Source organism: Toxotes jaculatrix, chromosome 14, assembly GCF_017976425.1.
Source record: "Toxotes jaculatrix isolate fToxJac2 chromosome 14, fToxJac2.pri, whole genome shotgun sequence".
In the NCBI taxonomy this organism is placed as follows: domain Eukaryota; kingdom Metazoa; phylum Chordata; class Actinopteri; family Toxotidae; genus Toxotes; species Toxotes jaculatrix.
Window position 1 is genome coordinate 3,879,127 of NC_054407.1, and position 27,995 is coordinate 3,907,121.

At 42.5% G+C, this 27,995-nt stretch overlaps 2 protein-coding genes across 2 annotated transcripts; one reads left to right on the forward strand and one right to left on the reverse strand.

Moving 5' to 3' along the window:
* Positions 1 to 1,146: 1,146 nt before the first annotated feature.
* On the reverse strand, positions 1,147 to 3,929 carry fitm1l (fat storage inducing transmembrane protein 1, like). Its single transcript, XM_041054724.1, has 2 exons — positions 3,006 to 3,929; positions 1,147 to 2,229 (listed from the first exon to the last, which is right to left on the reverse strand). Exons 1-2 carry the CDS (start codon positions 3,182 to 3,184, stop codon positions 1,548 to 1,550), a joined length of 861 nt encoding a protein of 286 aa, XP_040910658.1. The 5' UTR covers positions 3,185 to 3,929; the 3' UTR covers positions 1,147 to 1,547.
* An 11,404-nt stretch (positions 3,930 to 15,333) lies between these two features.
* Positions 15,334 to 27,992, forward strand: LOC121192943 (myosin-7-like). The gene is made up of 39 exons (XM_041054977.1): positions 15,334 to 15,409; positions 15,726 to 15,786; positions 15,989 to 16,196; positions 16,978 to 17,121; positions 17,455 to 17,611; positions 17,706 to 17,733; positions 17,840 to 17,945; positions 18,345 to 18,437; positions 18,559 to 18,622; positions 18,740 to 18,838; positions 18,943 to 19,046; positions 19,204 to 19,342; positions 19,417 to 19,535; positions 19,707 to 19,856; positions 19,957 to 20,127; positions 20,219 to 20,528; positions 20,613 to 20,692; positions 20,781 to 20,986; positions 21,070 to 21,193; positions 21,306 to 21,442; positions 21,545 to 21,800; positions 21,879 to 22,121; positions 22,206 to 22,382; positions 22,471 to 22,616; positions 22,696 to 22,786; positions 22,884 to 23,273; positions 23,688 to 23,814; positions 23,897 to 24,015; positions 24,091 to 24,287; positions 24,369 to 24,552; positions 24,799 to 24,964; positions 25,056 to 25,180; positions 25,977 to 26,285; positions 26,380 to 26,583; positions 26,677 to 26,973; positions 27,077 to 27,181; positions 27,283 to 27,378; positions 27,485 to 27,619; positions 27,871 to 27,992. The coding sequence occupies exons 3-39, from the start codon at positions 15,996 to 15,998 to the stop codon at positions 27,889 to 27,891; spliced, it is 5,820 nt and encodes a 1,939-aa protein (XP_040910911.1). The 5' UTR covers positions 15,334 to 15,409; positions 15,726 to 15,786; positions 15,989 to 15,995; the 3' UTR covers positions 27,892 to 27,992.
* The last annotated feature ends 3 nt before the right edge of the window (positions 27,993 to 27,995 follow it).

Consider the following 27,995-nt stretch of genomic DNA (forward strand, 5'->3'; position numbering starts at 1 on the left):
GCTTTTATTCCCTGCTGTCTGATGTTTTGTATAATTTCTTTCTGGAGACGTTCTATCAACAAACATTTAGGATGAAATGGTCTTCTGTCTTCTTTGTCTAGAGGGAAGTGAAGAATGATGTGTTTCTCTTGAAGTACATTAGATCCTTTATTATGTTGTAGGTTTACTTGTAAATGCATAAAATTGCCTGTTTTGTCCATCAACCTACACAAGATGAAAACATATTTTAAGATTTTTTTTTTTTGCAAATGTATTAAAAATCAAAAACGAACAAACTGTAATTTGGACCAGATGTATTCAGCGCCTTTGCTGTGCAGCTCCACTCCCAAAATGTGGACAGGTGTGTCCTCACAGGAGTTCACCTGTGGAAACCTGGACTGATTGGAGTGAGTTTAGGAAGACAGAGCTGCGTAGATTAGGTCCCACAATTCATTCTGCATGTCAGAACAAAAGCTAAGCTCTGAAATCCAAGGAGCTCTCTGTAGACCTCTGCAATACAACTGTCAGCTAACCACAGTTTTATTACAGACGGACACATTAACACAATCATACACATTCTGTTCTCGACTTCCCCCCAGCATTTTTTTTGTAATTCCTTTCTCTGTTGGTTCCATCTCTGCTGTCTCTCTCCTGCTGTCTTCCCCTCATCTTTAACCAAGACCCAACAAGCCATGCCTGAATAGGGTGGACCATGTTGGATGGTTTGGTTTTCTTAGACACTAAGCAGAGGGACGCTGGGTCCCAGGGGACAAGGGTGAAATCAAATGGACATAGTAAACAAACACTGAAACCTACAGTGAATGGGCCCCTTTCTGAGGGTCTTGGGGCTTCAGGGTGGGACACCCTTCTAAGGGTGCAGCCAACAGTGGGGACACCCCTGTCTCAGTCATCTACAATGCTTAGGCTTAGCTGTTGCATTTGTCCACTCTGTTGTGAGGGCCTTAGTACCCATCCCTCCCAATCCCTCATCCCCAGGTTCTCCCTGAAGAGAACCTGGACCAATGTCTCTGCATGTTCTCTGTTGAGATGCTTTCAGACATTGGTCTAATGCAAAATAAGACATGGATGTTTGATAGTAGCTGTCAGCCATACTACTATGGCTGACATTCATTAGATAGACTACTAGTCTATCTAATGAATGGGCTTTACAGAATTTGAGTCTTATTACACAAGTTCTCGTTTTATTTTTTAAGTATTGGAGAGATTTGGATGTTAACCAGCAAATCACATGTCCATCAGATCATTTCAGGTACTCCATACCAACCTGTAAATGGCCACTGCTGTCTACAGCTCTAAAATTTTGTCTTGTGGAGATTCCCCTGTCTTCTCCTGTGTCTCTCTGTTATGATGTCTCAAAAAAATGTAGCCCACTCAGTTCATTTGATTGTTCAGAGTTTTAAAGGGTTGCTGATCTTATTGAGGACAACAAACACAAATGGACAGGTTATGTGTTGGTAACAGAATCAGCTCTAAACAACCACCGTGACCTAATGATTTAATTTGTCTTTGTGGCAGTTCTGTAATCTGTTTGAAGATCTTTGTGTTTTTCAGTTATCGCAGTGATCATGGCTCAGTTGTCCGTCTCCAGGTTCATTGCTGCTGGTCTTGGTGTTGAGCAGTCCCAGTCCAGGCCTCCCGGGACAGTACCAGCTGGGCCTCATGCGGTACCAACCCTGATAGAGTCCCCTCCAGCTCAGGCAGCCCAGAGCGCCCCCCAGCAACTGGGTGGGGAACTGAGGGAAGTAAGCTAAGAGACAGAGCAGCAGAAAGATCCAGAGCCCGAGCAAGAGAACGCAGAACAGGAAGAGGATCCTCAGAGGAGCATCTGAGATCCCTCCCAGAGTTAGATAAGGACCAAAGATGGCTGTCTCCTCTGCCAGCAGCAGGCAGCAGAGACAGAGAAGGAAGACATCCTCTGAAACCTCATATCCTCTCCACAGCATCCCAGCTTTGAGACATTCAGACTTGATCTCCCCTTCCCGTAACACCAGCAGAGGCTGGCCATTGGTGACCTCTGTGTTGGCGATTAGAGGTTCATAGCAGCTTCCTGTGGCATTCTCCAGGCGGTCCAAGAGTTTGCAGAAACAAAGCCACAGCCCACCTGCCACCCCGAGCCTGGACAGGTGACGGAGGGAGAGAGCAAAGGAACGACGGATGGAGAAGGAGAGGAGGAAGACGAAGGAACCGACAAAGATGCAGGTCCAGCCCCAGCCAGAGCGCAGGAACATCCTGGAGGAGAGAGGTAAAGTTAGAGATTAGAAAAGGGGTGAAGTGATGAGGGAAATAAGTTACACTTTATCATGTTTAAATTAGAGTATAGTAACTAAAAGTCACTGCCACATTAATTGGCAAGTTTGTGTACTTGCATAAAAGCCACCATTGAGAAGTGTGGTATTGTTTTGAGTATGTAGTGTTTTAACACTCATACAGAATTTTATTCTGTCTTGACTGCACTGATAATGGGCGAAATTGCACTACAAAAATTTTTTACAAATATTTATGAACAATGGCGAGACAGCTCCGGGAAAATCACTTCCTTTTCTTTTTGCTGAAGCTGCACTAATCAGTGCATTTTGAATTAACAAACGAGTTGGTTGCACTCGTAGCGAACAATCCACCGGGCTCAGCTCTACACAGCGTTTTAGTGTCATTTAGCTCGTTGCTTTGGTTTAACAGCCTGCAGCTTTAGTAGTATGGACTTTAGTCACAGCTAACAAATGTCAGACAGCAGAGACCTGACTTACAAATGCATGATTTGATTTAGATTCATCACAGTAAACTCACTAACAGTGACTCATAAACATAAATGAAAACATTCTTAAACATATTCAACAGCTTTAAACAAACTAAACAATCAAAACACTGCCATGTCTTTTTAATGCCACAAGTTATTTGCTTCTGTTAAGTTTCCTTTGAACAGGCAGGTAGATGCAGCTCAATGACTCAGTAATGTCACTGGTCCACAGTAGACAAATGAGCAGGAAGTAAACAGGAAATGCTCTCACCTGTAGAGAAAGTGGCTTCTCTTGGCAAAGACACTGTGCTGGGAGACCCAGAAGCTTAGTGCAGGACCGAACATCACAACTGCAGATAGCAACAGGTGGAAGTGCTGCCGGAACACAGTGTTACCCAGGAGCCGGGCTGCCAGGTCCGTCAGGACCACCAGCACCGTGTTAAGGAACATCTGGACCCAGAACCAAACCCCTGACTGGATGTTAACTTAAAAGTGAAAATCACCTGCTGCTGTCTGTGAAAGCAGCAGTGTGTTTGTGTAGATTATCCACCTCAGACTTAACAGCATGCACCGTTTCATGTGATAAGACTGTAATCCGGACTAGAATGCATTTAACGCACTAGAAAGCATGGATTTACCGCTGCTGCAGGTTGGAATAATTCAGCATTTTATGTAATCCTGAAGTCCGGCTGGAATCGATCAGTCTATAAAAACTGGTTTTCAGAAACTGCTGATAAGATCCATTAGTGCGTCACTTAAAAAGATGAATCCAGATCCTGCAGTGATTCAAAGCTGCTGGGTGCGTAGCTGAGATCCTCCAGTGTGATTCAGTGAGCTGCCATGCACAGAGCTGTACTGAGTAACGTGAATGAAGTGACAGGTGGCTGAAAATATGTGCACACTGTGAATTCCAACCAGGAAATTCCTCAATCTAGGGGGCTCGTCTGCTGACTCAGCGTTTGCTACAGTTTGCTGGATCTTCTTGTAGTTTCACAGTAGTTCAGCTGCAGCTCTAGGTTTTCACACTGAGTGACCAAAGGCTTCAACAGTGCTGCTGCTTTCCAAACCACATAACCGTTGCTTGACGAGTCCTTTCTGACCTTGATAGAAGGTTTCCACGTGCCTCCCTCCTCCTTTCCTCTTGTTGTGCAGCGACCGTCACTGGCCACCTCTGTATCCCCTCTGCACAAGTGAAATGGCCTCCGCCGTGTGGACTGCACCTTGAAAGATGTCCAAGAGTTGTAGCTTCAGAATGTCTTTCCTGTTCAAACCATCTCCGCAGTAACTGTAGCTTCCTTCCATCATTGACACCCTCCCTCACCAACACACACACACACACACACACACACTACTATACTATTTATGTTCTCGCCCTGTCATGTGTCTCCTGGACCTTGAAGCTGTCACATAACTCATACTGAGATGACTGAAGTTTGAACCAATGACATTGATTCCTTGGTGTTAATAAGCACATCACTGCTTTTTTTTTTGATTATTTTAATCTTAATTCGTTAAGAGCCCAGCTGCTGCTCCACCGGGATCACGCTGAGCAGCAGTGACGGAGCTGATGTGACAGAAAAGTCATGAATTAAAAGTGTCAACAATGATATGAAATTAGATGCAGTGTGTCACACTGTGTATTAATAGCAGTAACCTTTGTAGTGTATCTGGGCTGAGGCTCAGCTGTTGCAGCAGTCTGTCGCTGTCAATCAATGAACACACACACACACACACACAGTTCCACACATTTACTGTCCTTTCTCTCCTCCTCTTGTTCCTCTGATAGAGCTCAGTTTGATTTAGTGTCTTTTTTTATTCATTTATTCCACAGAATAAAGCAAGAAAACATTAATAATAACAACAGACAAAAAGGAAAAGAAAAAGACAAAAACAAGAAGTCAAGGGGAAAAAAAACAAAAGCAGATATAAACACAAGATAGCTGTATAAGTGGGTCATTAGAGGTCATTAGAATATTTTAATAGCATACTGAGCCTCTCATATAGCAGTGGACTGTGTCTGTCACAGATATGTTGGCACATGAGGATATTAGGGGAGTACAGGAAATGCAACTTATTCACACCTGAGAAAAAGAAAAAAGAGAAATGAATAGAAATATTAGCTCAGAATATTAACTCATGTACAAAATTTGATGTCAAACTGCTGATTTTATTTTCTTTCCTTCTTTCAGGTGTTGCAAGGTTTCTGTGGAAATGGTTTGCACTGGAAAAACTACCAGTCCAGGTAAAGAATGGTCGACCATTTTGACTCAGTTTTCCCAGAATTCCCAGCAAAGTGTGGAAAGGAGCTTGCTGTTGTATTTCTTAACCAAACAGTAGCCCCACATCAGTGGGTGAGTTTTAGAGGTGCTGTAAGGTGAATTTGTTTCTTCATCTTCGCTCTTGATGCTAAACAAAACTGACTTGCAGCTGGTAGTAGTTTAATATTTTACATACAGATGTGAGTCTTTTCCTCTAAGATAGTCAAAAACTAGACACTGAGAGTCAGGGCAGCATGGCTGGAAATCTGAGGTCCACAGAGTGGAGATTTGGCTGCAGGGCTTTTGTTGGCAAGTCTTGTCTCTGTTAACTGAACTGGGTAAAAGAGGGCAAAAGACACGTAAGTGCAGAACTTGTAGTCTTAACTAATGATGCTTTAAACAGAAATGTTTGGTAAGTTGCTTTGATGTTGGCCCAACTCATGGAAACACCAGTTATTGAGACAGTTTCCACCTGATGACTCTCACTTACCTGCACTCTCACACTCACACACACATCAACTGAGCTGGTCGGGCACTCAGACTAAGTTGCAGCTGGACCAGCAACTGTAGAAAAAATACATTCAGATATAAGGTCAGGCCAGTGTCTGCTCTTTGCTTGGTTGAGAATAGGAGTCAAGAACAAAGGTGCACCAGCTTAGAGAGTAACACTAACTCCTAGTAAGACCAGTGGAGGTAGATAAGTAGATATGATTGCTGGACTACTGAGTGGGACATGGCATTCAGATGAAACTGTCTTTTGAGCCGGTGGGGCCAGCCATGGCAGCTTAGCCTAAGCAGATGCAGTGTAGGTGTAAGGCTCAGTCAAACTGCTGAGTATGTGCTCTTTGCTTGGGTGAGGGTGGAGTTAAAAACAGCTGAAAAGTATGTTGGGTCAGTTTAAAGGTAGGGTGAGAGAATGTTGTCGGCTCTAATGGCGTCCAGCAGATTTATTCGGCCTGGCCTGACACCACGCCACGGTCAGACATCATTTAACGTGAACGTCGGGATTTCATAGAAATGCTCATGCGAAGTTTGGAACATTTAACTGTGTATTGATGACTGTAGAAGTTGGTTAGCTGGATCTGTACCAACCACATATTCACCATTAGTTTACTGTGCACACGTCTAAGCATGGCTGCATTAATCCACTAAGGAAGGGCTGTTTGGAAAAATGAGCTGCTGTGTTATTGCACCTTTGGTTCAGTTTCCTCAGTTGTTGTCATCAAATACATCAGCCAGAAAAGCTCCATGTAAGCTCTGTTAAAGTAGGACCGCCAAACATAGCAGGGGGACATGTGTCCATCACTTTACAAAACCCTATTTTTGTCCCCCTCATTCTGTTGACAGTACCAGTTTGATTCATTCCCTAAAAGACCACTAACCAGTGTCCTCTGTCCAACTGTCTTCAGTCTGACTCAGCTGAACTCTCCTGTCTGTCTGTCTGTCTGCCTGTCGTCTGTCCAGAAATAAAGGCTGACACATTTAACAGTGTTAAATGTCTCCCTTCTCCCTTTCCTCCTGCGCACAGAAAGGCTGAACACTAGTTATGCCGTCACGTTACAGACAACATTTGATCCACTGATCACCACATGTGGTGCATCACCTCTGGCTAATAGAAATGTTCCAATGGTGATTATCAGATTACATTTTTTCTTCATTTGATTGAGAGGTCTGTTTTTATGACTCGTCACCTCTTAATACTTCCCCGTACAATAATAGATAGGGATTGTAAAAAGACCACAGAGTTCATTCTTCTCCTTTCTCTCACTGTGTCAATAGGAACTAATCATTACAATGAAATTCACAAGTGTAAGATGATGTAATGCTGACTGTGTTGTTATATTGGACTGTACTGTGCATTGCACAAGAGTATATACATTTTTTTGGTCACATATTGAGGTGAATTCCAACATGTGGAGGATACTTCTGCAGTTAGCAGGGGGTCTGTGGAAGGACTAAACAGGGAAAAAAAAGAAACTCTGATTTGGTTTGAAAATATTCAGCATACTGAGCTGGTTTTAACATCTGAGCAGTGTGTGAAAAGTTAACTAGCAGAGAAGTTGAAAGCAGTTACCAGTTAGCTAAAAGAAATATGGTTAAATTATAGAAAACTTTTTAAACATTTTGTTCTTTAGAGTATTAATGCAAACCTGACCTACTGACGTAAACATTAACAACTGTATGTAGTCATGATTTTACATAATAATCAGTGTTGAATAACGCCCAGTGTAAAATCCAGAACAATACAGAATGGTGCTCAGAGACAAAAATGGTTAGCCACTGATAATCAAATCAATTGTTTTTATACAGTCAAATTGATTGATTGATTTATTTTCTTAATCACAGAATACAACGCCCTCTGTTCTCCTACACCATCAGCTGATGGTCCAGCAAAGACAAGCCTGGATGAAAAGAGAAGACAGAGAGGAGAAAACAGGGCGACAGAGCAAGAGAGAAACTCACAGCAGTCTCATCAGCAGGACATCAACATGGACCATACTGTAAGTATAGGCATTTATAGGTCCATTGAGACTGAGACCAATGAAAGGATCCATGGTCAGGATAATGATAACAGGTACAAGACCTGAAATAATCAGAGAATTAGCAATTAACTGAAAGTTAAGGTGAAAAGGTGAGTTGTAAGTTTGGACACCACAGTATTACTGTAACTTACACAACATTAAGAGTGTTATGGTTCAGTTTTGTGGTGAACTGTCCAGTTAGTTGTCACACAGCAGTTTATGTCATTTGACATAAAATAAAATGGTTCTTTTGACCAGTCTTTGGTGCAACAGCGCCTCCAAGAGGAAGACCATTGTCCTAACTCATAGCCCACAGCACTGTCCACCTCAGTTCCATTTCTGCTCTGCCGCTGACATCTGCAGGCAGAAGAGAGAGGTTTCACACGATGGCTTGAAAGCACACTACTGCTGCCAGCCAGCCATGAAATGTCACCAAGTTAGACACATGATATTGGACAGTTTACTGTGTTTAAGCTGTTTACAATACACACATAATCACATAACACATCAAAAACCCAAATAAAGAGAGAGATGCCGAGAGCACAGCAAATTCATGAGTTTGTGGTCACTGGAAGAAGGTGGGGACTAAACTTAATCAATTGTGGTATTTGGTATATAAACTCAATCATATGTAAACACACAGACACATATTTAAATATTTAACTTTATCATCAGTGTTTGGTGTCCAAACAGCTTTGCTAACAGGGTCATCTGATGCATATCACATTATTATGTCATGAAAGTGTGTGCTGCCTTAATCTTTTGTCAAACACTCCCTCTCATTGTTGGACTGACAGGTCTCCTCTAGGAAGTGCAGTGAAGACACACTACCACAACCAAACATAAGTGTTTAACCACAAAGGTGACTGTGCTCAGCACTCTGACCATATACAAGTGTTTTGTAATGACTAGCACCATAATCATTGTGCTAGTTGTTTTATTCAGACACTGTCACTCATATATGCAGATACTTCTTGAAAAAAATATCAGTGTTTTATTGGCCGGATTGCTCTGCAAATAAAGGTCCACTGTGTGAATTAGATCTTTCAGGTACTGTTTCTGTTTTCACAGTTTACTTAGTTTCATTTGTGTCATTACTTAAATGAAGCAGGTTGTAGTACCACATTCCCGCCCCTCCCTGTGCTGCCTCTCCCAGTTTAGATCCATTGAAGGGCCTGGTATCTGTGGTGTGGTGTCCAGGCAGCCAGAGGAACTGTCAGCTGTAGGATCTCACCTCTAATCCACCATAAAACACTGACTGACAACACAAACAGCTGCTTGCCTAATCTGCTCTGCCCTGTCCTGCTGCTGAAAATGTTCCAAAGCAGAGAGCCAGAAAGGAAGGACATGGATGGACGTGCTGGATGGAGACCGGGGGTTCATTCTTACCACATAAGCTTGATATGTGAAAAATACAATGAGTGAACACTAACTGTAAATAGTAGAACAGGTAAGTATTCAGGGATAATTCTGGTATTTTTAAACCTGGGCCCTAGTTTCCCATCTTTTTGGGTCTAAATCATTCATAGGGATGAAATGGTTGGAATCAGTCCAGAAATGAACCAGAATGCTGCAGTGTGATCATTTGTCTGCATCTGAGTATGTCTAATAAATATAAATCTTTTTTTTTTGGCCGCTGACAGGTTCAAGACTTTATTGATCCTGTAAGGGAAATTGTTATGTTACAGCAGCACCAGCATCAGCAATAGAACAGGGACAGTGGTAGGTATATTGAGATATGTACAATATATATCCAAAAGGAGAAGTCACGCCCAATCTCACCAGTAACACTAATGATAATTATCAGTAATAACTACAATCAATAACTGCCACCATCATTCATTGCCAGAAAGCATCTTCCTCTATATATGTGATTCTTTTACACACTTTGGAAACAGTATTACACAGATAATGTTGTGTGTTGATATCAATTATTCCATGATTGTGAATGTCAACTGCTGAAATGGAGAAATGGATGTGTGTGATTATCTTATAATCTGTAAAGACACATTTGATACTTCCTACATATTATTGCCCCGTTGAGTGTTGCTGTTATCCTGCCATGCTTTCATGTATACTAATGTCAGGTCATCTCCATTCATGATCTCCACTCTGTCTGCAGCAGGTCTCTCTGCTCTCGGAACAGCATTTTTCCACAGGAAAAGGTGCTTCGGTGTAGGAGGCACAGTGTATGAACAGGAGTGTTTGTAGCTCAACTAGCCACAACTTCAGCCTGTCCCTGACACCCAAAGGTATGTGATTTGCTATATCCATTAGAAGTAAAACTCTTTAGCTCGAGCAATTTAAAAGTCCCCTAAGATGGTAGGAAACCACTGGCGAGGTGTCATTTTCACCACATGTTGACCACTGGCAAATATTCAGTATGATGAGAGAGTATTATACAACTTCTGTGTCTGTGTTTTTTCCCCAGGACAGTGTCTGTGCACGGCTCAGCCCAGTTCTGGTTAAAGTGAGCTCTTATCTCCCGGGCTGCTATCAGGCTGAGAGTGCCACTGATAGTGTGACCAGTAAACAGGCTCACACACTGTTTGTGTGGTCTGACCATGCAGCGGAAGGCGGTGGGGGTCAGGCGAGGTATCAAACACAAGGTTTATTAATATCCATCACTCTCAGAGTATTAATAAACATTATACATGCCTAATACCAAAATGATGAGAGAACAGTGGTGGGTGCAGCTTTCTATGGATAGAGCACTCACTGTCTAGGAGTGGACCGGGAGTGTAGAGGTAACTGTAAAAGTTGGTTTAATAGGTTAGAAATGCCCACAGTGTTTCTTTTGATAAGAGAAACTAGTAGCTGGAATTGCTCTCGTCCCACTTGCCACTGTACTTTAGTGTCAGTTTATCATTTCCTGGGAGCAGAGAAGAGTCCATATCTAACAGGAAATAGCTTATTCATTTATTATAGGTTATTAGGACACAAACTGTGAATCTATGGAATCTCATCTCAAGTGGTTTAATTAGGAAATACCTATCAATTGCTCCAACGCATGTTCATACTGCCCTTTTGTCTGGTTGTAAGAAAGTATTAAGAAAGTTACCAGACCATGATGGGAATAAAAGCAATACAGACCACGAAAATACTTAACTGTGTCTGATGTTTGAGGTCGTGCGAAGAGGGAAAGTTGAGGGTGATGTACTGAGCTTTGCCACACAGTCAGTAAGGTGAGATGATCTTTGCATCCAGGAACTGATTTCCCAAGTGTTTTAGAATGCCAATATTCAGCCGGATCTTAATTGTCCTCATATCTTGTCGTTAACTGACACTCTCTCTCCTTTCATTCCAGATCAAGCCACCTCCTCTTCCTTTGCTGCAACCCCAGTGTTCCTGCCACCCTCTACCCACTCACTAACCTGTTTACATTTCCCCATTACACCTGTAGTATATATACCAGCCACCTTCCCTCAACAGTTTCCAGATTGTCAGTTGTGACCTCTCTGGTGTTGATCCAGCATTACCTTACAATAATCTGTACCATCTCATCTTTTAATGTTGTGCATAATAAATGCTCTGCTGAATGTCTGTAGGTTCTGCCTCCCTCAAAACATGCAAAATGTTTTAGAGGAGCATTTAAAGTATCTGACAGTGACTTACATGTTGCATACTGTCAGTACAGTCATGTTGTCAGTGCTAACAGTAGCCTGTTAAGGAGGCAAACAATTCCTGTCACACACACCAAGCTAATTATGTTGTGAATAAGCATGGCTGAAGTGTCTGCTGTTAAGTGGAATAGAGTGAAATCTGTTGCTGTCAGGTTTCTGCGTTTCCCATGGTAGAACACCAAAACAGCAGAATGCCCATGTTTTTTGGTCTCATTAGACTTGGATGACAGATTGTCAAGTAAAGCTGCTTTGTACAAGTCTAACACTGTGATGTATGACTTGTTTCTGTCTTGGCTTATTGCAGCTGCACCCACCATGACAGCAGCTCAGCAAAAAGCGAAACACCATGTAAGTAGTAATGGACATACTGATATAACACACTGTATGTGCAACTTCCCTGATTTGGTTGATACTTACTTACTTACTTGTTGATCATGCTTGTGCAGGGTATTTACATTGTATAGTTTTTATTTAAATCACAATTTCTTGATTTCACATTCCTGAAAGGGACGACTGCTAATGTATCTTCTGCATCATCTGGACCGCTGAGGAGAACGCTCACCTCATCTATAGCTTCTACAGCAGCTCATCTGATTCTTCACGAGAGGAGGATGCAAAGAAAAAAATGAAAAGAAAAACACAAGAAGAAGGAGAAATCGAAGAAGGTATTGCTAAACTCACCTTAAACTGGTTAGTCAAATTGTCAGTGTGAGTGTTGTGGACTGGAGGAGTGTGTAAAGCTGAATTTATAGCTGTGTGTTACAGCGTAGCTTGTGGGAGCCACAGAGGTATCATATGGGGACCGCGAGGACTGATCAGTTTTGGCTGCTTATGTTTTCTCCTACATGTTTCTGATGCTCAGAAATAATCTTTTCTGTGAAAGAGGGATAGTAAAGCCATCTCTCCTGCAAACCTCTCTGTCACAGTTCATGAATCACCATGAACACACTGATTTCATGGCTGAAGTTTCCTGTTCAGTGATGAGACAAGGAGAACCTTCCTGTTGTTGCTCTGTCACAAAGTCAATGAGAGAACGTTGCTGTGGATATAAAATGAAGGCACGATACAGTCTCAGCATGTGTGATACATCCATCTACTGTTGCTATCAGTGCTATCAGTGGGCTAAATCCAGTGCCGAACTGTGTTTCATGTCTGTATTGTGTATACATGAAGTTCAACCAAGAGTGTGCTTCACTGATGGGATGGCTCTGGGTAGGTGATGAGCAATGTTTGGTTTCCTCCAGACCTGAGGCTTAGTATGGAGGCCTGTGGTGCTTAACTGTTGGGCTTTAACACGTGTGTCCATTATCCTCTAATTTGCCAAACGGCACCTGCCTTGTGACTTGCAGGTGCACAGTGACTTTGTTGTACCTCGTGATTTACAATGTCAAAATACACAGGCACATGCATGTCTTCTGGATTGGAATGCACGTTAATGTTTTAATTATTTTCTTCATCATTGTTTAATGTTAAAATATTTAATCTAAGGAATGTCCGTTAGAACTACAGTATAAACAACAGTGTCTGTGAGTCAGTTTTACCCTGAAGTTGTGATCACCTCACAGGTACTGCACTCATTTCATAGACTGGGACTGGCACTAAGCTGCACTTTATTTATTTTGTGTTTTCTATTTTTGTTTTGTTTTGTTTTGATGTTTGTGTTATTTATGTGTGTGCCCGGAATCTCTGCAAAGTTTTGTTGTGTTCTTATAATGGTAATAAAGACTCTTGATTCTTGAACAGCTGATGTGTTAGAATCTGGCTGCAGGCAAATTCAAATTTTCATCAGTCAGTTCTGGTTTCTCTGAAGTCTGCCCCTGTGTGTGTCAGCCCTATTTCATCGGCCCTTAGAGCTGCATGTAGGAGGTCGTGATAGAGCTGTCAGTGAGCTGTCAGTAGTGGTTGCTGTCAGGATGCCAACGGCATGTAGCTCGACCAGCCTACAGTGTATATAATAGACCTAAAGCCTGGCTGAGAGAAGACTGTTAATTTATAGGTATCACCAAGCCACTTAACGCTGCTGTCATTGAGGGAGACGTGAGCTGAAAGGCAGTTAGCACCTGCTGACAGTATGCAACGCCTGTCTGTACAGTTTCTGCCAGGGTGGTAGTAAAGGCAGAAGAGTTTGTTGAACTTCTGCTCAAGCAACTGTACAAATGGATATTAATGTTGACTTCTGTACTACATTAATAAATTATAGTAACCTGGAATAAAGTTTTAGAACTATGGGGTCCTTCTGAAATAACCTCCCTGTGGGAATTAACTGAGAAATAAAGACCCTCCCTGATGCTGCACAAACAGAGCATGACTGAAGCAGGTGAAGGTCTCTAAATAGACCAGCAAATCAGTCCAATGACATGTGAGGGGTGCAGCTGTTTGCTACCAAGCATAGCAAATTAAAGCATCCTATGCTTTTTGTCAGGAGTTACTCATCTCGTTAATTTCACCATTACTTCAAATAGAAATATTTTGACTTGGCAGGATGGCTCTGCTCTTGGGTACGCACCACGTAGCTGTAGTGCACCCAGGAGCAAACTGCAAATAAAACGTGTAAACGTTTTCAACACAACACATCCCTCCGCTGCTTTTAGATGTCCGGTATCCCCCCCCCACACACACACACACACTGCTGCCCCCAGCATATGGGCAGGTTGAAGACTGTGTTGGACAGCACAGTGATGCAGTGGCCTCACAACAAGGTCACTGGATTTATCCCAGTCATGAAAGACACAAAGCAACACGAGTGCAGAAGCTTTATTTAATAAAGACTTTTAACGTTGACCCCATCGGTTTAAGAGATGTTTAGGGAGTGAGCCCTATAAATCACAGCTAATCTAAGATCCCTGCTAGGGAGCCTTAGACATTGGTGGCAGAGAGGTGAAGCTGTGAAGTGGCACAGACTGTATTAACATCAGAGGGTGACAACATAGGTTAGGAAGTTTAAATGTTCCTCAGCTCAGCTCAACTGTTTACAGATGAGGACATCAGTGTAACACAGGCATAGTGGGAGATGAAGGTCAATAAACAGGTTATATAGAAAGACAGGAATGTGGTACAAGATGATGATGATGAAGGGCAGGGAATAATGTTTGGGTGACAAAGAAAGGTTGAATAATAGATTGTGAATGACATTAAGCATAAACCACCACCAGCTGGATTCATGATACTCTCCAGATGTGAGCCCTCCAGATTTCTCTGTCCTGAACAGATGTAAGCGAGCTCGCCCCGATGAGGTGTTCGAGTATCTCGGCGGTCACACATCAGGGTAAAAGAGCTGGTGAGGTAGTTCTCCAGTTATAAATGGAGTCCAGGTATTCACCTTACACATTACTTGATGTTGTTGAGGGGTAAGATAATAAGGTAAATACCTGGATTCCCCACCAGTCAGTCATAACTGAAGAAGCTTTCAGATGAGAGGTGAAATGTCTTCAAGAACCTCAAGCAAGTCCAGCTGCCTTAAAGTCCAGCATGCCAAAAACTCTGACACAGCACTGTTGCATTTATTAATAATGTTTTTTTGTGTATTTTTTTTTTTGGCTGTACACTGTGATAGAAAATGATGGGCAGTTTCTCCTACGCTTTTAGGCAGTGCGTGATTTTTTTTTTTTTTTCTTTTCCCCAATCAAAAATACTTTCCTTACCAACTGGTCACAGTTGCCCACATACCACATACCATGGCTGTTAGTGGGCAGCCAGCAGATTAATGAATGAATTGAAAATAAATATGAACTTGATATAAATTCTACAAGCAGATAAACTTACTTTCGACCTCTTTAACAATTAAAAAAGAAATACCTTTCTTGTCATACCATGCCCCTCTCTGCTCCTCCTCACAGGCAGTAAATGGAATCTGGTTTCTGTCCACGGCCAGTCCTCGCTTGGAAAAAAAGTGTGGTAGAAGTAGAGATAGAAGAGTTTATGCTTGGGTGAGTCATGGACAAGTTATGCCAGAGAAAGTTCCTGGCGCTGCTCCCGAAAAATCACATTATTTGGACGTGAGAGGTAGAGACAAACAAGCAGAGAGGGCAGCCAGACATCATGAGAGCCATAGAGAGCCCTGTCATAACTGATGAAAGTGATGGGTGTGTGTGTGAGGGCGTAGTGGTATGTGTGGAAGCAGTGTACCTGTTGATGTGTGTGTTTGTGTGTGTGTATTTGTCAGCAGGTCAGGGTGGTGCCCTTGGCCTTGTAAGGCAGGGTTATCTGGGGTTATATATTTGATCCCTGCCTACCCTGCAGGTCTAGCAGCTGCTTCTTCTTCACCTGGCCTCTGTAAGTCTGCATATCTGCTTGTGTTGTGTATTCATAGATGCCATTTTTTCATACTGTGTCTTTCTCTACTGCCTAAATTAAAAGTAACCCATTTTTCACATTGATCTCATTTTAATAAAAGGGAGGCGATGAGAAGGAACATTTTAAATTTGAAACATGGCTAACATAGGCTAACTAAACTAACCTGGTCAGACAAACTAAACTAAAACAAGAGACCTGTTATTCTCACTGATGTTGGTGTGAGCAAACTAATTCACATTCACGTTTTACTATAACCTCAGAATATCTGACTCATATTTCTCTCTGCTCACTGCAGGTGGATCACTGATTTATTCTCTGAAGCCTGAGCCCACCTGTCATCTGAGTTGAACACACAGGTAAATTCTCCAATTCATATCTTAATATGAAAGACTGATATAATAGGCCAACGGTCGTCAGTAGCTCATCAGAAAATATAAGATCCTATGGATCCTTATAGAAGGGATTTAGACATTTGTTTAAATGGTCAAAATCCAAATACAAAGGAAAGGAGTGAAGTGGTGAAGCCTTACTCATCTCTAATGACCGTGTGTACATCAGTGCAGCCATGGGGGACGCAGAGATGGCTGTGTTCGGGGCAGCTGCCTCATACCTGAGGAAGTCGGACAGGGAGCGTATGGAGGCCTCCACGCGTCCCTTCGACATAAAGAAGGAATGCTTTGTCCCGGATCCAGTGGAAGAGTTTGTGAAGGCAACCATCACCAGCCGAGATGGAGACAAGGTCACTGTAGAAACACAGAATGGGAAGGTCAGTGGTTACACTTAAACAGTCTGACGTTTAGTTTTTACTATTAACAACACAAATGGTCTTATCATAGGTGCAGTGATTAAATTACTATCAAAAGTCTGACCTTAATTACCTGAAGTCTAACCTTAACATGTCAACATGAATGTAATCACAGAGCTGACATAGAGGAAACATAATGCAAACATAAATATAAATATAATAAAATAATAATCTGTGAAATCCCAGAAGTACAATACAGGATGTGGACAAAGTTTGTAAATTTGTAGAGATAAAATTAAAAATCTCCCAAATGTCTGTGAATGAATTCATTCTCAATGAAAAGGTCATTTTTTTCATATCAAATAAATGTAACTGCTGCCTTAACCCACCTAACCCAACCCGTTCAGTCAGCAGGGCCACTTAGAGCAGCACAAGGAACACATTAGATCTGCGTTTGAGTGCGAGTCTATGTGTGAGTCCTTGTCTGGGAGCAAGTGTTAATCTGAGTGTAAATCTATGCGTGATTTAAACCGTCTATCCTTGAGTGAGTGTGAATACAATTCAGATGGGACCCTGAGTGCTGCTGCAATTAAAGTGTCTCCAGTAACTGCACTGAGCAGCTGAGTGATGAAATGTGCCATTGCTGCCATCTGGCAATAACTCTGTGTGGCATGCTTTGTAATGCTACGCCAGCAATGTTGACGACAATCAGGTTGCCTGAGTGTTTTGCGTACTCTCTCATAAAAACAACACTTCTATGTGACGATTTAGTGACCGTTACATGTGAATTCGTTTTCCTCAGACTGTGACTGTCAAAGACTCTCAGATTCTGCAGCAGAATCCCCCAAAGTTTGACAAGATCGAGGACATGGCCATGCTGACCTTCCTCCACGAACCAGCTGTGCTGTTTAACCTCAAAGAACGATACGCAGCGTGGATGATCTATGTGGGTAGATCCAAGCATTAAACTCTGCTGTGTGCTCAGAGTGTGGTTTAAAGGGGTTTGGTTCCACAAACCCTAAAGTAAGATGTGATAGAACAGTACTTTTACACTCACAGAAGATGTGTACATGTTTCATTTTACACCTATTCTTAGAAGTATTAGTTTTCACTTTAAAATACGAGCAGAAACAACTCAGTGGACCTAAGGCCAAAAGCACAGGGACCATTTTTAGGGATGGGACAGTGAAAGAGAATCAAAAACATAACAAAGTTTGAATTTAGAAATGGTAGAGAACTGAAGCCAAAATGCTAATGATGTTGAAAATGTGTTTCTCAGACCTACTCTGGGCTGTTCTGTGTGACTGTCAACCCCTACAAGTGGCTGCCAGTCTACAACCAAGAGGTGGTTGTTGCCTACAGAGGAAAGAAGAGGAGTGAAGCTCCTCCTCACATCTTCTCCATCTCTGACAATGCCTACCAGTACATGCTGGCTGGTACGGACTGAAAATACAGATACTGCTTTATATATAAAACCTTGCTGAAACCTGACACTAGCAAAATTTTAATTTGATTTTTTTTTTTTCGTAGACCGTGAAAACCAGTCAATTCTGATCACGTACGTAATGTCTTATACCTAAAAAGCATCCATTACACTTTATTCTCTGAAATATTGCTCTGCATTATGTCACTGTAAGTACTGATCACTGACTTTGCATTTACAGTGGAGAATCTGGTGCAGGAAAGACTGTCAACACCAAGAGAGTCATCCAGTATTTTGCAAGTATTGCAGCTGGAGGCATTAAGAAAGACCCCAACCTCAAAGACAAGGTGAATAATAAGCTCTGTCAAATATGGGATTTGTTGGAGGAGTTCTGTGGGGCCTTAAACTGACTAGAACGAAAGATAACACAGGTATACATCAAAAAGATCAGTATTGCTATCAACTCTTACCTCTTGTAACTTAAATGGAATAGATTTGATCTGCTAAGATATCTTCTCAGTGCACTGGGGACAAATCCAACACCAAAAATGGCTTAAACTTCTTTCCTGATTTTTACTTAAATTGGCTTAAATTGTGTTGTATCGTTTGTAGATTAGGAGGTTGTTCAGACTTTCAAAAATTTAAAAAATATCACTTGATGCCACCAGAGGCTGCTGAAGTGTCTTTAGTGTGTAGCCTCAAACATGCATTACAGATTAAGCACACGCAATGTTTCTGTGTGACAGGGAACCCTGGAGGATCAAATCATCCAGGCCAACCCTGCTCTGGAGGCCTTTGGTAACGCCAAGACCATCAGGAATGACAACTCCTCTAGATTTGTGAATATCTAATGTTTGTGTGACTGGGTTGTGAATATTATGTAATCTGTTCCCATGAAAGCAGTCAGTAGCAGTGGCAGATATCAAGGCATCTTTATAAATGCAAACTTTATCCTTTCAGGGTAAATTCATCCGAATTCATTTTGATGTCAGGGGAAAGTTAGCCTCTGCTGATATTGAAACCTGTAAGAACCAAAATCCTTATTACACTTACACTAATACTACAAATACTATTTATGTTTTGTAACATAGTTGATTTAACTCCTGTTATTATCTCCTCTCTTGCATTTGTCAATTGTCAGACCTTCTGGAGAAGTCTCGTGTGATCTTCCAGCTCAAGGCTGAGAGAGATTACCACATTTTCTACCAGATTCTGTCCCAAAAGAAGCCTGAAATTCTGGGTTAGTACAGAGCCATGTTCTTAGGAAGGAAAGAGTAAAAAGAAAACATAAGGCTGTCTGTTTGTCTGACCTTTATTCCCTGTCTCTCTCTGTGTGTCCTCCAGAGATGCTGCTGATTACAAATAATCCCTATGACTATGCCTTCATCTCTCAGGGGGAAACCCAAGTGGCCTCCATTGATGATGCAGAGGAACTGATGGCAACAGATGTCAGGCTCTCACTCATTCTCATTCCTCTTGGTCTAATATGAGCACTATTAAGACAGTTATTAAGGGTTTTTTTTTTTTTTTTTTTTTTTTTTGTTATTCTGAATTTCATCAAAATTGCATCACCTACAAAGATTTTGAGACGTTATTCTTCCACAGAGCGCCTTTGATGTGTTGGGCTTTACTCAAGAGGAGAAAAACTCTGTTTACAAGCTGACTGGTGCCATCATGCATTATGGCAACATGAAGTTCAAGCAGAAGCAGCGAGAGGAGCAGGCAGAGGCAGATGGCACTGAAGGTAAGAGAGGCTCTGTTTGTCAGGTTGGCCCAGAACCAGCTCAGAGTTTCACAGTGTTCATTTTCCTTCTTCAGATGCTGACAAAGCAGCTTATCTGATGGGCCTGAACTCTGCTGACCTCATCAAAGGTCTCTGTCACCCGAGAGTCAAAGTAGGAAATGAGTGGGTCACCAAGGGACAAACTGTCGCCCAGGTGAGAAATAAGGGAATTTGTCTTAAATCCTTGTTATCAATAAGGGAAATGCTCTGCAATGAATAAAGGAACAGCATGCGTTCTCAACATGGCTTTCTTTTCAGGGTCTAAATAGTTGCATGAAACTATACTTTAGTATACATGAGGTTAAATACATTCCCTGTTCTACAGGTGAACTATGCTGTTGGAGCTCTATCCAAAGCTGTTTATGAAAGGATGTTCCTGTGGATGGTAGTGAGAATCAACCAGTCACTGGAGACCAAGCAGCCTCGCCAGTACTTCATTGGTGTGCTGGACATTGCTGGATTTGAGATCTTTGATGTGAGTTATCTGCAGTAAACCAGACTTCGTTCACGCTTAATTTGAATAATAAAGATAAAAAGCATAATAAATAATTTTTTCACTTTTTATTTCTTTCCAGTTCAACACCTTTGAGCAGCTGTGCATCAACTTCACCAATGAAAAGCTGCAACAGTTTTTCAACCACCACATGTTTGTGCTGGAGCAGGAAGAGTACAAGAAAGAGGGCATTGAATGGACTTTCATAGATTTTGGTATGGATTTGCAGGCCTGTATTGACCTCATTGAAAAGGTGAGATACCAGGTTATTACATGTTCAGCCATGAATAAAATAAAGAAACCCGTGGTCCATTTTCACAACCACTCATGTTTTGTGTCCTCAGCCCATGGGTATCATGTCCATCCTTGAAGAGGAGTGCATGTTCCCCAAAGCCACTGATTCCACCTTCAAAGCTAAGCTCTATGACAACCATCTGGGGAAATCCAGTAATTTCCAGAAGCCCAGAATTGTCAAAGGGAAACCAGAGGCTCATTTTGCCCTGGTTCATTATGCTGGTACTGTTGACTATAATATCAACAACTGGCTGGTAAAGAACAAGGATCCTCTGAATGAGACTGTTGTAGGACTCTACCAGAAGTCTACTCTCAAGCTGCTGGCTACCCTCTTCGCAAATTATGCTGGAGCAGACTCAGGTACAATGGTGTGAATTTCTTCTTTGAGATTACAATAGTTATTTAGTACAGGTCTAATGTTACACCTTTTTTGTTTTTGAGCAGTTATGGCTGAAGGTGTTGAAGGTAAAAAAGAGAAGAAAAAGAAGGGGTCATCATTTCAGACTGTGTCCGCTCTTCATAGGGTACGATGACTGTTTTTACTCAAGGATGTGGCATTTTGCACATGAAAGTAAACCAGTATGTGTAAATGTATGACTCACCATATTAAAGGAGAACCTGAACAAGCTGATGACCAACCTGAGGTCCACTCACCCTCACTTTGTGCGCTGCATCATCCCCAATGAGACCAAGACTCCTGGGGCCATGGAGAACCCTCTGGTGATGCACCAGCTGCGCTGTAACGGTGTGCTGGAAGGCATCAGGATCTGCAGAAAGGGCTTCCCCAACAGGATCCTCTACGGAGATTTCAAACAGAGGTAATGTCTCCTTTCAGTCACATGCTGTTCCAAACAAATTGAAATATGATGCTGCAAGATATTTTCTCTTTTTGATTTTCCAGATATCGCATCCTGAATCCTGCTGCCATCCCTGAGGGTCAGTTCATTGACAGCAGGAAGGGAGCTGAGAAACTCCTTGGGTCTCTGGATATTGATCACAATCAGTACAAGTTTGGACATACCAAGGTACTGTCTGAAGTTTTTCTGCTTTAGGGAAAAGTGACCAAATGTGGTAAATGATTCCAGTAGATGATGAAGACGATGGCAAAGAAAGTAAAACACCCATTGCTCTTTTCAGGTGTTCTTTAAGGCCGGATTGCTGGGTCTGCTTGAGGAGATGAGAGACGAGCGTCTCTCCAAAATCATCACTGCCATTCAAGCCAGATCCCGTGGTCTATTGTCTCGTATTGAGTATCAGAAGATGGTGGAACGCAGGTGCCAAGCTGTGGTTGGTCATTAAAATATCAACAGTTAGTGGTTTGTGATTAATGTATTTAACTAAAACCTTCTGTTATGTTTAAAAAAATAATCTTCTAGAGATGCTTTACTGGTGATCCAGTGGAATGTCCGTTCCTTTATGGGGGTCAAGAATTGGCCCTGGATGAAGCTGTTCTTTAAGATTAAACCTCTGTTGAGATCTGCTGAGGCAGAAAAGGAGATGGCCAACATGAAGGAAGAATTCCTGAAGCTGAAAGAGGCTTACGCCAAGTCTGAAGCTCGCAGGAAGGAACTAGAGGAGAAAATGGTCTCACTCCTCCAAGAGAAGAACGACCTGCAGCTCCAAGTTCAAGCGGTGAGAAGGGCACTACAGTGACATTTTCCTTTGAACACATCATTACAGTATTCACTAATGAGATTAAACATTTGGCAGGAGCAAGATAATCTCTGCGATGCTGAAGAAAGATGTGAGGGGCTGATTAAAAACAAAATCCAGCTGGAAGCCAAACTCAAAGAGCTGACAGAAAGGCTGGAGGATGAGGAGGAGATGAACGCTGAACTCACAGCTAAGAAGAGGAAGCTGGAGGATGAGTGCTCTGAGTTAAAGAAAGACATTGATGACTTAGAGTTGACTCTGGCTAAAGTGGAGAAAGAGAAGCACGCCACTGAGAACAAGGTACCACAAACACTAACAGGAACATTATTCTCTGTTCCAAATATAATCTGTATAATTGTTGATAAAAATGTCTTCTGGCCGTAGGTAAAGAACCTGACTGAGGAGATGGCGGCTCTGGAAGAAATCATTGCCAAGCTGACCAAGGAAAAGAAAGCCTTACAGGAAGCTCATCAGCAAACACTGGATGACCTGCAGAGTGAAGAAGACAAAGTCAACACTCTGACCAAGGCCAAGGCCAAGCTGGAGCAGCAAGTGGATGATGTAAGAATCATATCATAATCAATAATTAGGTTGTAGGAAGTATTAATAATCAAACTATTAATAAATGTTGTAATCATATCACATTAAGCTTGAAGGGTCTCTCGAGCAAGAGAAGAAGGTTCGGATGGACCTCGAGAGAGCAAAGAGAAAGCTGGAGGGAGACTTAAAGCTGACCCAGGAGACTGTAATGGATCTAGAAAATGACAAGCAGCAGTTGGAGGAGCGCCTGAAAAAGTACAAACTCATTTTTACATTGGTTATTCAATAACACCTGTTGTAATGAACGAAAACTGACTAAACAACTACACTGCAGGAAGGACTTTGAAATCAGTCAGCTGAATGGCAAAATTGAAGATGAACAGTCCATAATCACTCAACTCCAGAAGAAACTGAAAGAGTTGCAGGTAAAAAAAAACAAAAAAAACCCAAAACTGTTCACCATCGGGTCTCAAGCAAGTGTAACGAATTTTGCTGCATTCAAAAATGTATTTATGACATTAGGCTCGTGTAGAAGAGCTGGAGGAAGAGCTGGAGGCAGAGCGAGCTGCCCGAGCCAAGGTGGAGAAGCAGAGAGCAGACTTGTCCAGAGAGCTGGAGGAGATCAGTGAGAGGCTGGAGGAGGCCGGTGGAGCAACAGCTGCCCAGATTGAGATGAACAAGAAGAGGGAGGCTGAGTTCCAGAAACTGCGCAGAGACCTGGAAGAAGCCACTCTGCAGCACGAAGCCACCGCTGCCACGCTCAGGAAGAAACAAGCCGACAGTGTTGCTGACCTGGGAGAGCAGATTGACAACCTGCAGAGAGTCAAGCAGAAACTGGAGAAGGAGAAGAGTGAGCTCAGACTGGAACTGGATGATGTGGTTTCCAGTATGGAGCAAGTAGTTAAGGGCAAGGTACGTGTGCTTGAAGATGCTCAAGGCAAATCTCCACACTGGTGGAACCGACTGGCAAACCCGGTCATTGTTTTTCTTTAAAGACAACTTAATTCCTAGAGGTGAGGCAATATTAAGCTGTGTATGTGTAACTTAAAAACTTAAAACTGGTCCTCTTAATATAGAAGGTAGGGATGGCAGTAGTGAGGTATTGCTGCATCATGTGTCCAGCTGCTTATCCACTCATTTAACTGAGATGGGTTAAAATATACATAAACATCTTCTGCATCTGTAAGCTAATAATAATAATGCAAAATAACAACAGTAAATGTCTGGAGAAGCAGACAGTTTTAGGCCGTTCACATTAAATGTTGCCCTGTTGTACTTGAATAATGTGAAACAGTGCCTGTGAACCATGGTATGTTTATTTTGAAGACTAACTCGGAGAAGCTCTGCAGAACTCTGGAGGATCAATCGAATGAATACAGAAACAAGTGTGATGAATATCAGAGATCCCTTAATGACTTCACCACCCAGAGAGCTAAGCTCCAAGCGGAGAATGGTTCGTATTATGCTCATTTCACTTGATATAACAAACTTGTTCAACATAGAATAATGCTACTCTGAAACGTTTGCCTTTCTAGATGAGCTGTCAAGACAGCTGGAGGAGAAAGAATCTCTTATTTCTCAGCTGACTAGAGGAAAGAATTCTTACAATCAACAACTTGAAGATCTGAAAAGACAGCTAGAGGAGGAAATAAAGGTATGAAGATAAGATGTGTTCTCAAAAATAGTTGCAAGTCCAACAGAAATACTCCCATTATCCATATTAATCCAGGCCAAGAATGCATTAGCCCATGCAGTGCAGTCTTCTCGTCACGACTGTGACCTGCTCAGGGAGCAGTATGAGGAGGAGCAGGAGGCCAAGGCTGAACTGCAGCGCAGCATGTCCAAGGCCAACTCTGAGGTGGCTCAGTGGAGAACTAAGTATGAAACTGATGCCATCCAGAGGACTGAGGAACTGGAGGAGGCCAAGTGAGTCCAGCAGATTCATCTCAAAGGTCTTGTAAAAATACCTCTTGAACACTCGAGGTAACAACTGTGTTTCATTTTCAGAAAGAAGCTGGCTCAGCGTCTGCAGGAGGCTGAGGAGGCTGTTGAGGCAGTGAATGCTAAATGTTCCTCTCTGGAGAAGACCAAACACAGACTGCAGAATGAGATTGAAGATCTCATGGTGGATGTGGAGAGGTCTAATGCTGCTGCTGCCGCTCTGGACAAGAAGCAAAGAAACTTTGACAAAGTATGAATATTTTCTATCCTAAAGAAAAAACTATATCATATCTCCTAAAGACGATACATTTGGGAAATCAATTACAGTTCATTGATACAATAACTGCTTCCTTAGCCTGGTGAAATAAGGCTTTCACTAGGCTGCAGATAGAGTCTCCTCAAATAATACTCATCAGCTAAACACTGTGGAGAAACTTAGCAGATTCGAATTCAGCAGATAACTTTAAACTTGTACAACTTGTATCTCAATGTGTAGGTCCTGTCTGAGTGGAAGCAGAAATATGAGGAGTGTCAGTGTGAGCTGGAGAGCTCTCAGAAGGAAGCCAGGTCTCTGAGCACTGAGCTCTTCAAACTGAAGAACTCCTATGAAGAATCTCTAGACCAACTGGAGACTCTGAAGAGAGAGAACAAGAATCTGCAGGGTAACATATGAGCCAGTTTGTCTCAGCACACAATCCATACAATTTTCAGGGGCCAAAAAAGCCAATGTAATACGACTGTTTCCATACACAGAGGAGATTTCTGACCTTACTGAGCAGCTTGGTGAGGGAGGAAAAACCATTCATGAGTTGGAGAAGGTCCGTAAGCAGCTGGAGCAGGAAAAGAGTGAGATTCACTCTGCCCTTGAGGAAGCAGAGGTAAGACTGAAACTTCAATTTCCAGTTAGTTTCTCACAGACATATATACAGTCACTGTGCACTTGGGTAGTTCCTCCCTTTTCTCTCAGAACAGCGTCAGTTCTTCATGACATTGATTCCAGATGTTGGAAACTTTCCTGTGAGTTTGAGACTTTAGCTTTGTGACATGGAGCATTATCCTGCTGGAAGTAGCCATTAGAAGATGGTGAACTGTGGCCATGAAGGGATGAACATGGTCAGCAACAATACTCAGACAGACTGAGACATTCAGACCATGACTGATTGGTATTAGTGGGACCATCCATCCCAAGGTTGAACATGTTGTTCATTCTGAGAAGCTTCTCTGTTCAGCACAATTGTACAAAGGGGTTATCTGAGTTAGCGCAGCATTTCTGTCAGCTCCAACCAGTCTGAACTCTGACCTCTCTCATCAATAAGGTGTTTCCAAGCTGCTGCTTCACTGGATGGTTTTTGTTTCTGGCTCCATTCTGAGTTAAACTCCAGAGACTGTTGTGAGTGAAAATCCCAGGAGATCAGCAGCTTCAGAAACACTCAAACCAACAAGTCTGACACCAATAATCAACCCACAGTCGCATTATTTCTCCATTCTGATGTTTGATGTGAACATTAATTGAAGCTCCTGACCTGTATCAACATGATATATGCACTGTACTGCTGCCACATGATTGTCAGGTGTACAGGTGTTCCTATTAAAGTACTTGGTGAGTGTATATGCATAGTTTCAAAATGAAGCTGAAAATATACATGGTTTGCTAAATCCTGATGTCTATCTAAGGCTTCTCTTGAGCATGAGGAAGGCAAGATTCTGAGAGCCCAGCTGGAGTTCAACCAGATTAAGGCAGACATGGACCGTAAGATAGCTGAGAAAGATGAAGAGATGGAGCAGAGCAAGAGGAACCTGCAGAGGACGGTCGACACTCTTCAGAGCTCTCTTGAGGCCGAGACTCGCAGCAGGAATGAGGCCCTCCGTCTGAAGAAGAAGATGGAGGGAGACCTCAATGAGATGGAGATCCAGCTCAGCCAGGCCAACAGGCAGGCAGCTGAGGCCCAGAAACAGCTAAAGGCTGTTCATTCACATCTGAAGGTAAAAAAAAAAAAAAAGGCAAACGTAACCTTTCAGTTCTGCTGCCATCATTACTATGAGACTTTTATAACTGGAGGCTTTGAAAATTTTCCAGGATGCTCAGCTGCAGCTTGATGACTCCCTGCGAGCCAACGATGATATGAAGGAAAACATCGCCATTGTTGAGAGACGTAACAGCCTGCTTCAAGCTGAAGTGGAAGAACTGAGGGCTGCTCTGGAGCAAACGGAGAGAAGCCGCAAACTTGCTGAGCAAGAGCTGTTGGATGTTAGTGAGAGGGTGCAGCTGCTGCACTCACAGGTAAAGCAGATACTAGATTTTCTCTTTATTGTTTTTTTTGTGTTGCCTTATAGGACACTGTATAATGCAATTGATTTATTTGCATAATAAAAGAATACCAGCCTGATAAATCACAAGAAGAAGCTGGAGGCTGATACATCCCAGCTTCAGACTGAAGTAGAAGATGCAGCACAGGAGTGCAGAAATGCAGAGGAAAAGGCCAAGAAGGCCATTACTGATGCTGCCATGATGGCAGAGGAGCTGAAGAAAGAGCAGGACACCAGCGCTCACCTGGAGCGTATGAAGAAGAACATGGAGCAAACCATCAAAGACCTGCAGCACCGTCTGGATGAAGCTGAACAGATCGCCATGAAGGGAGGCAAGAAGCAGATACAGAAGCTGGAGGCCAGGGTGAGTATTTCTGTTTCATTTGTAACGTGAGTTATTTTTGCTCAGCAAGCGATGTTGAATAGGTTATTAGGAAGGTTACTGGCAAAATCTTGTACCTGACCAGGTGAGGGAGCTGGAAACTGAAGTGGAAATGGAGCAGAAAAAAAGCAGTGATGCTGTGAAGGGCGTCCGTAAATATGAACGCCGCATCAAGGAACTTACCTACCAGGTATGTACCATGAACTGTCGGTAGCTTCATTAATCTGAATGTGTGGTGAAAAATTCTTTTTAAGGAAATTAAGTTTGTAACCTCATCTTCTATTTCCACAGACTGAGGAGGACCGCAAGAATATTGCCCGACTCCAAGATCTGGTAGACAAGCTGCAGCTGAAAGTTAAATCCTACAAGAGAAGCACTGAGGAGGCGGTAAGTGTGGAAATGAGTGTTGTCCTCATAAGGCTTCTCCCCCTTTCAGTCTATAATTAGTTTGATTCAACTGATTTAATTAGTTTGCTTCATTTAACTTCAACAGGAGGAACAAGCTAACGTTCATCTTGGCAAGTTCCGTAAGCTGCAGCACGAGCTGGACGAGGCTGAAGAGCGAGCCGACATCGCTGAGTCTCAGGTCAACAAGCTGCGCGCCAAGAGCCGTGATGTGGGCTCCAAGGTAAGAAGCATGCGTTCTGTAAGCAGGTGCACAGCATCTGACCCCGACACATGCTGCCCCCTGATGGCTGCATTTAACTTGTACGCTACTTTGCTGGTCAAATATTAGCGCAAATTGCGTCCTGCCATTTGCTGCGCTTCAGAGTATATTAGTCTGTCATTGAATATATTGCTTTGTGGTACTAAAGCAGTACTAATCTGATGAGAGCTGTTTCTCTTCTTCTTTCTTTCCAACTTTCCTGGCTGCAACAGAAAGGCTTTGATGAGGAGTGAAGCTTTGGAGCCTTCAGAAATACTTTTTCCTGCTGCGTACCCTAGATCCCCTCAATTATCACTATTCACTACCTGTAGTGCTTAATAAAATCTCAGTAAGCTGT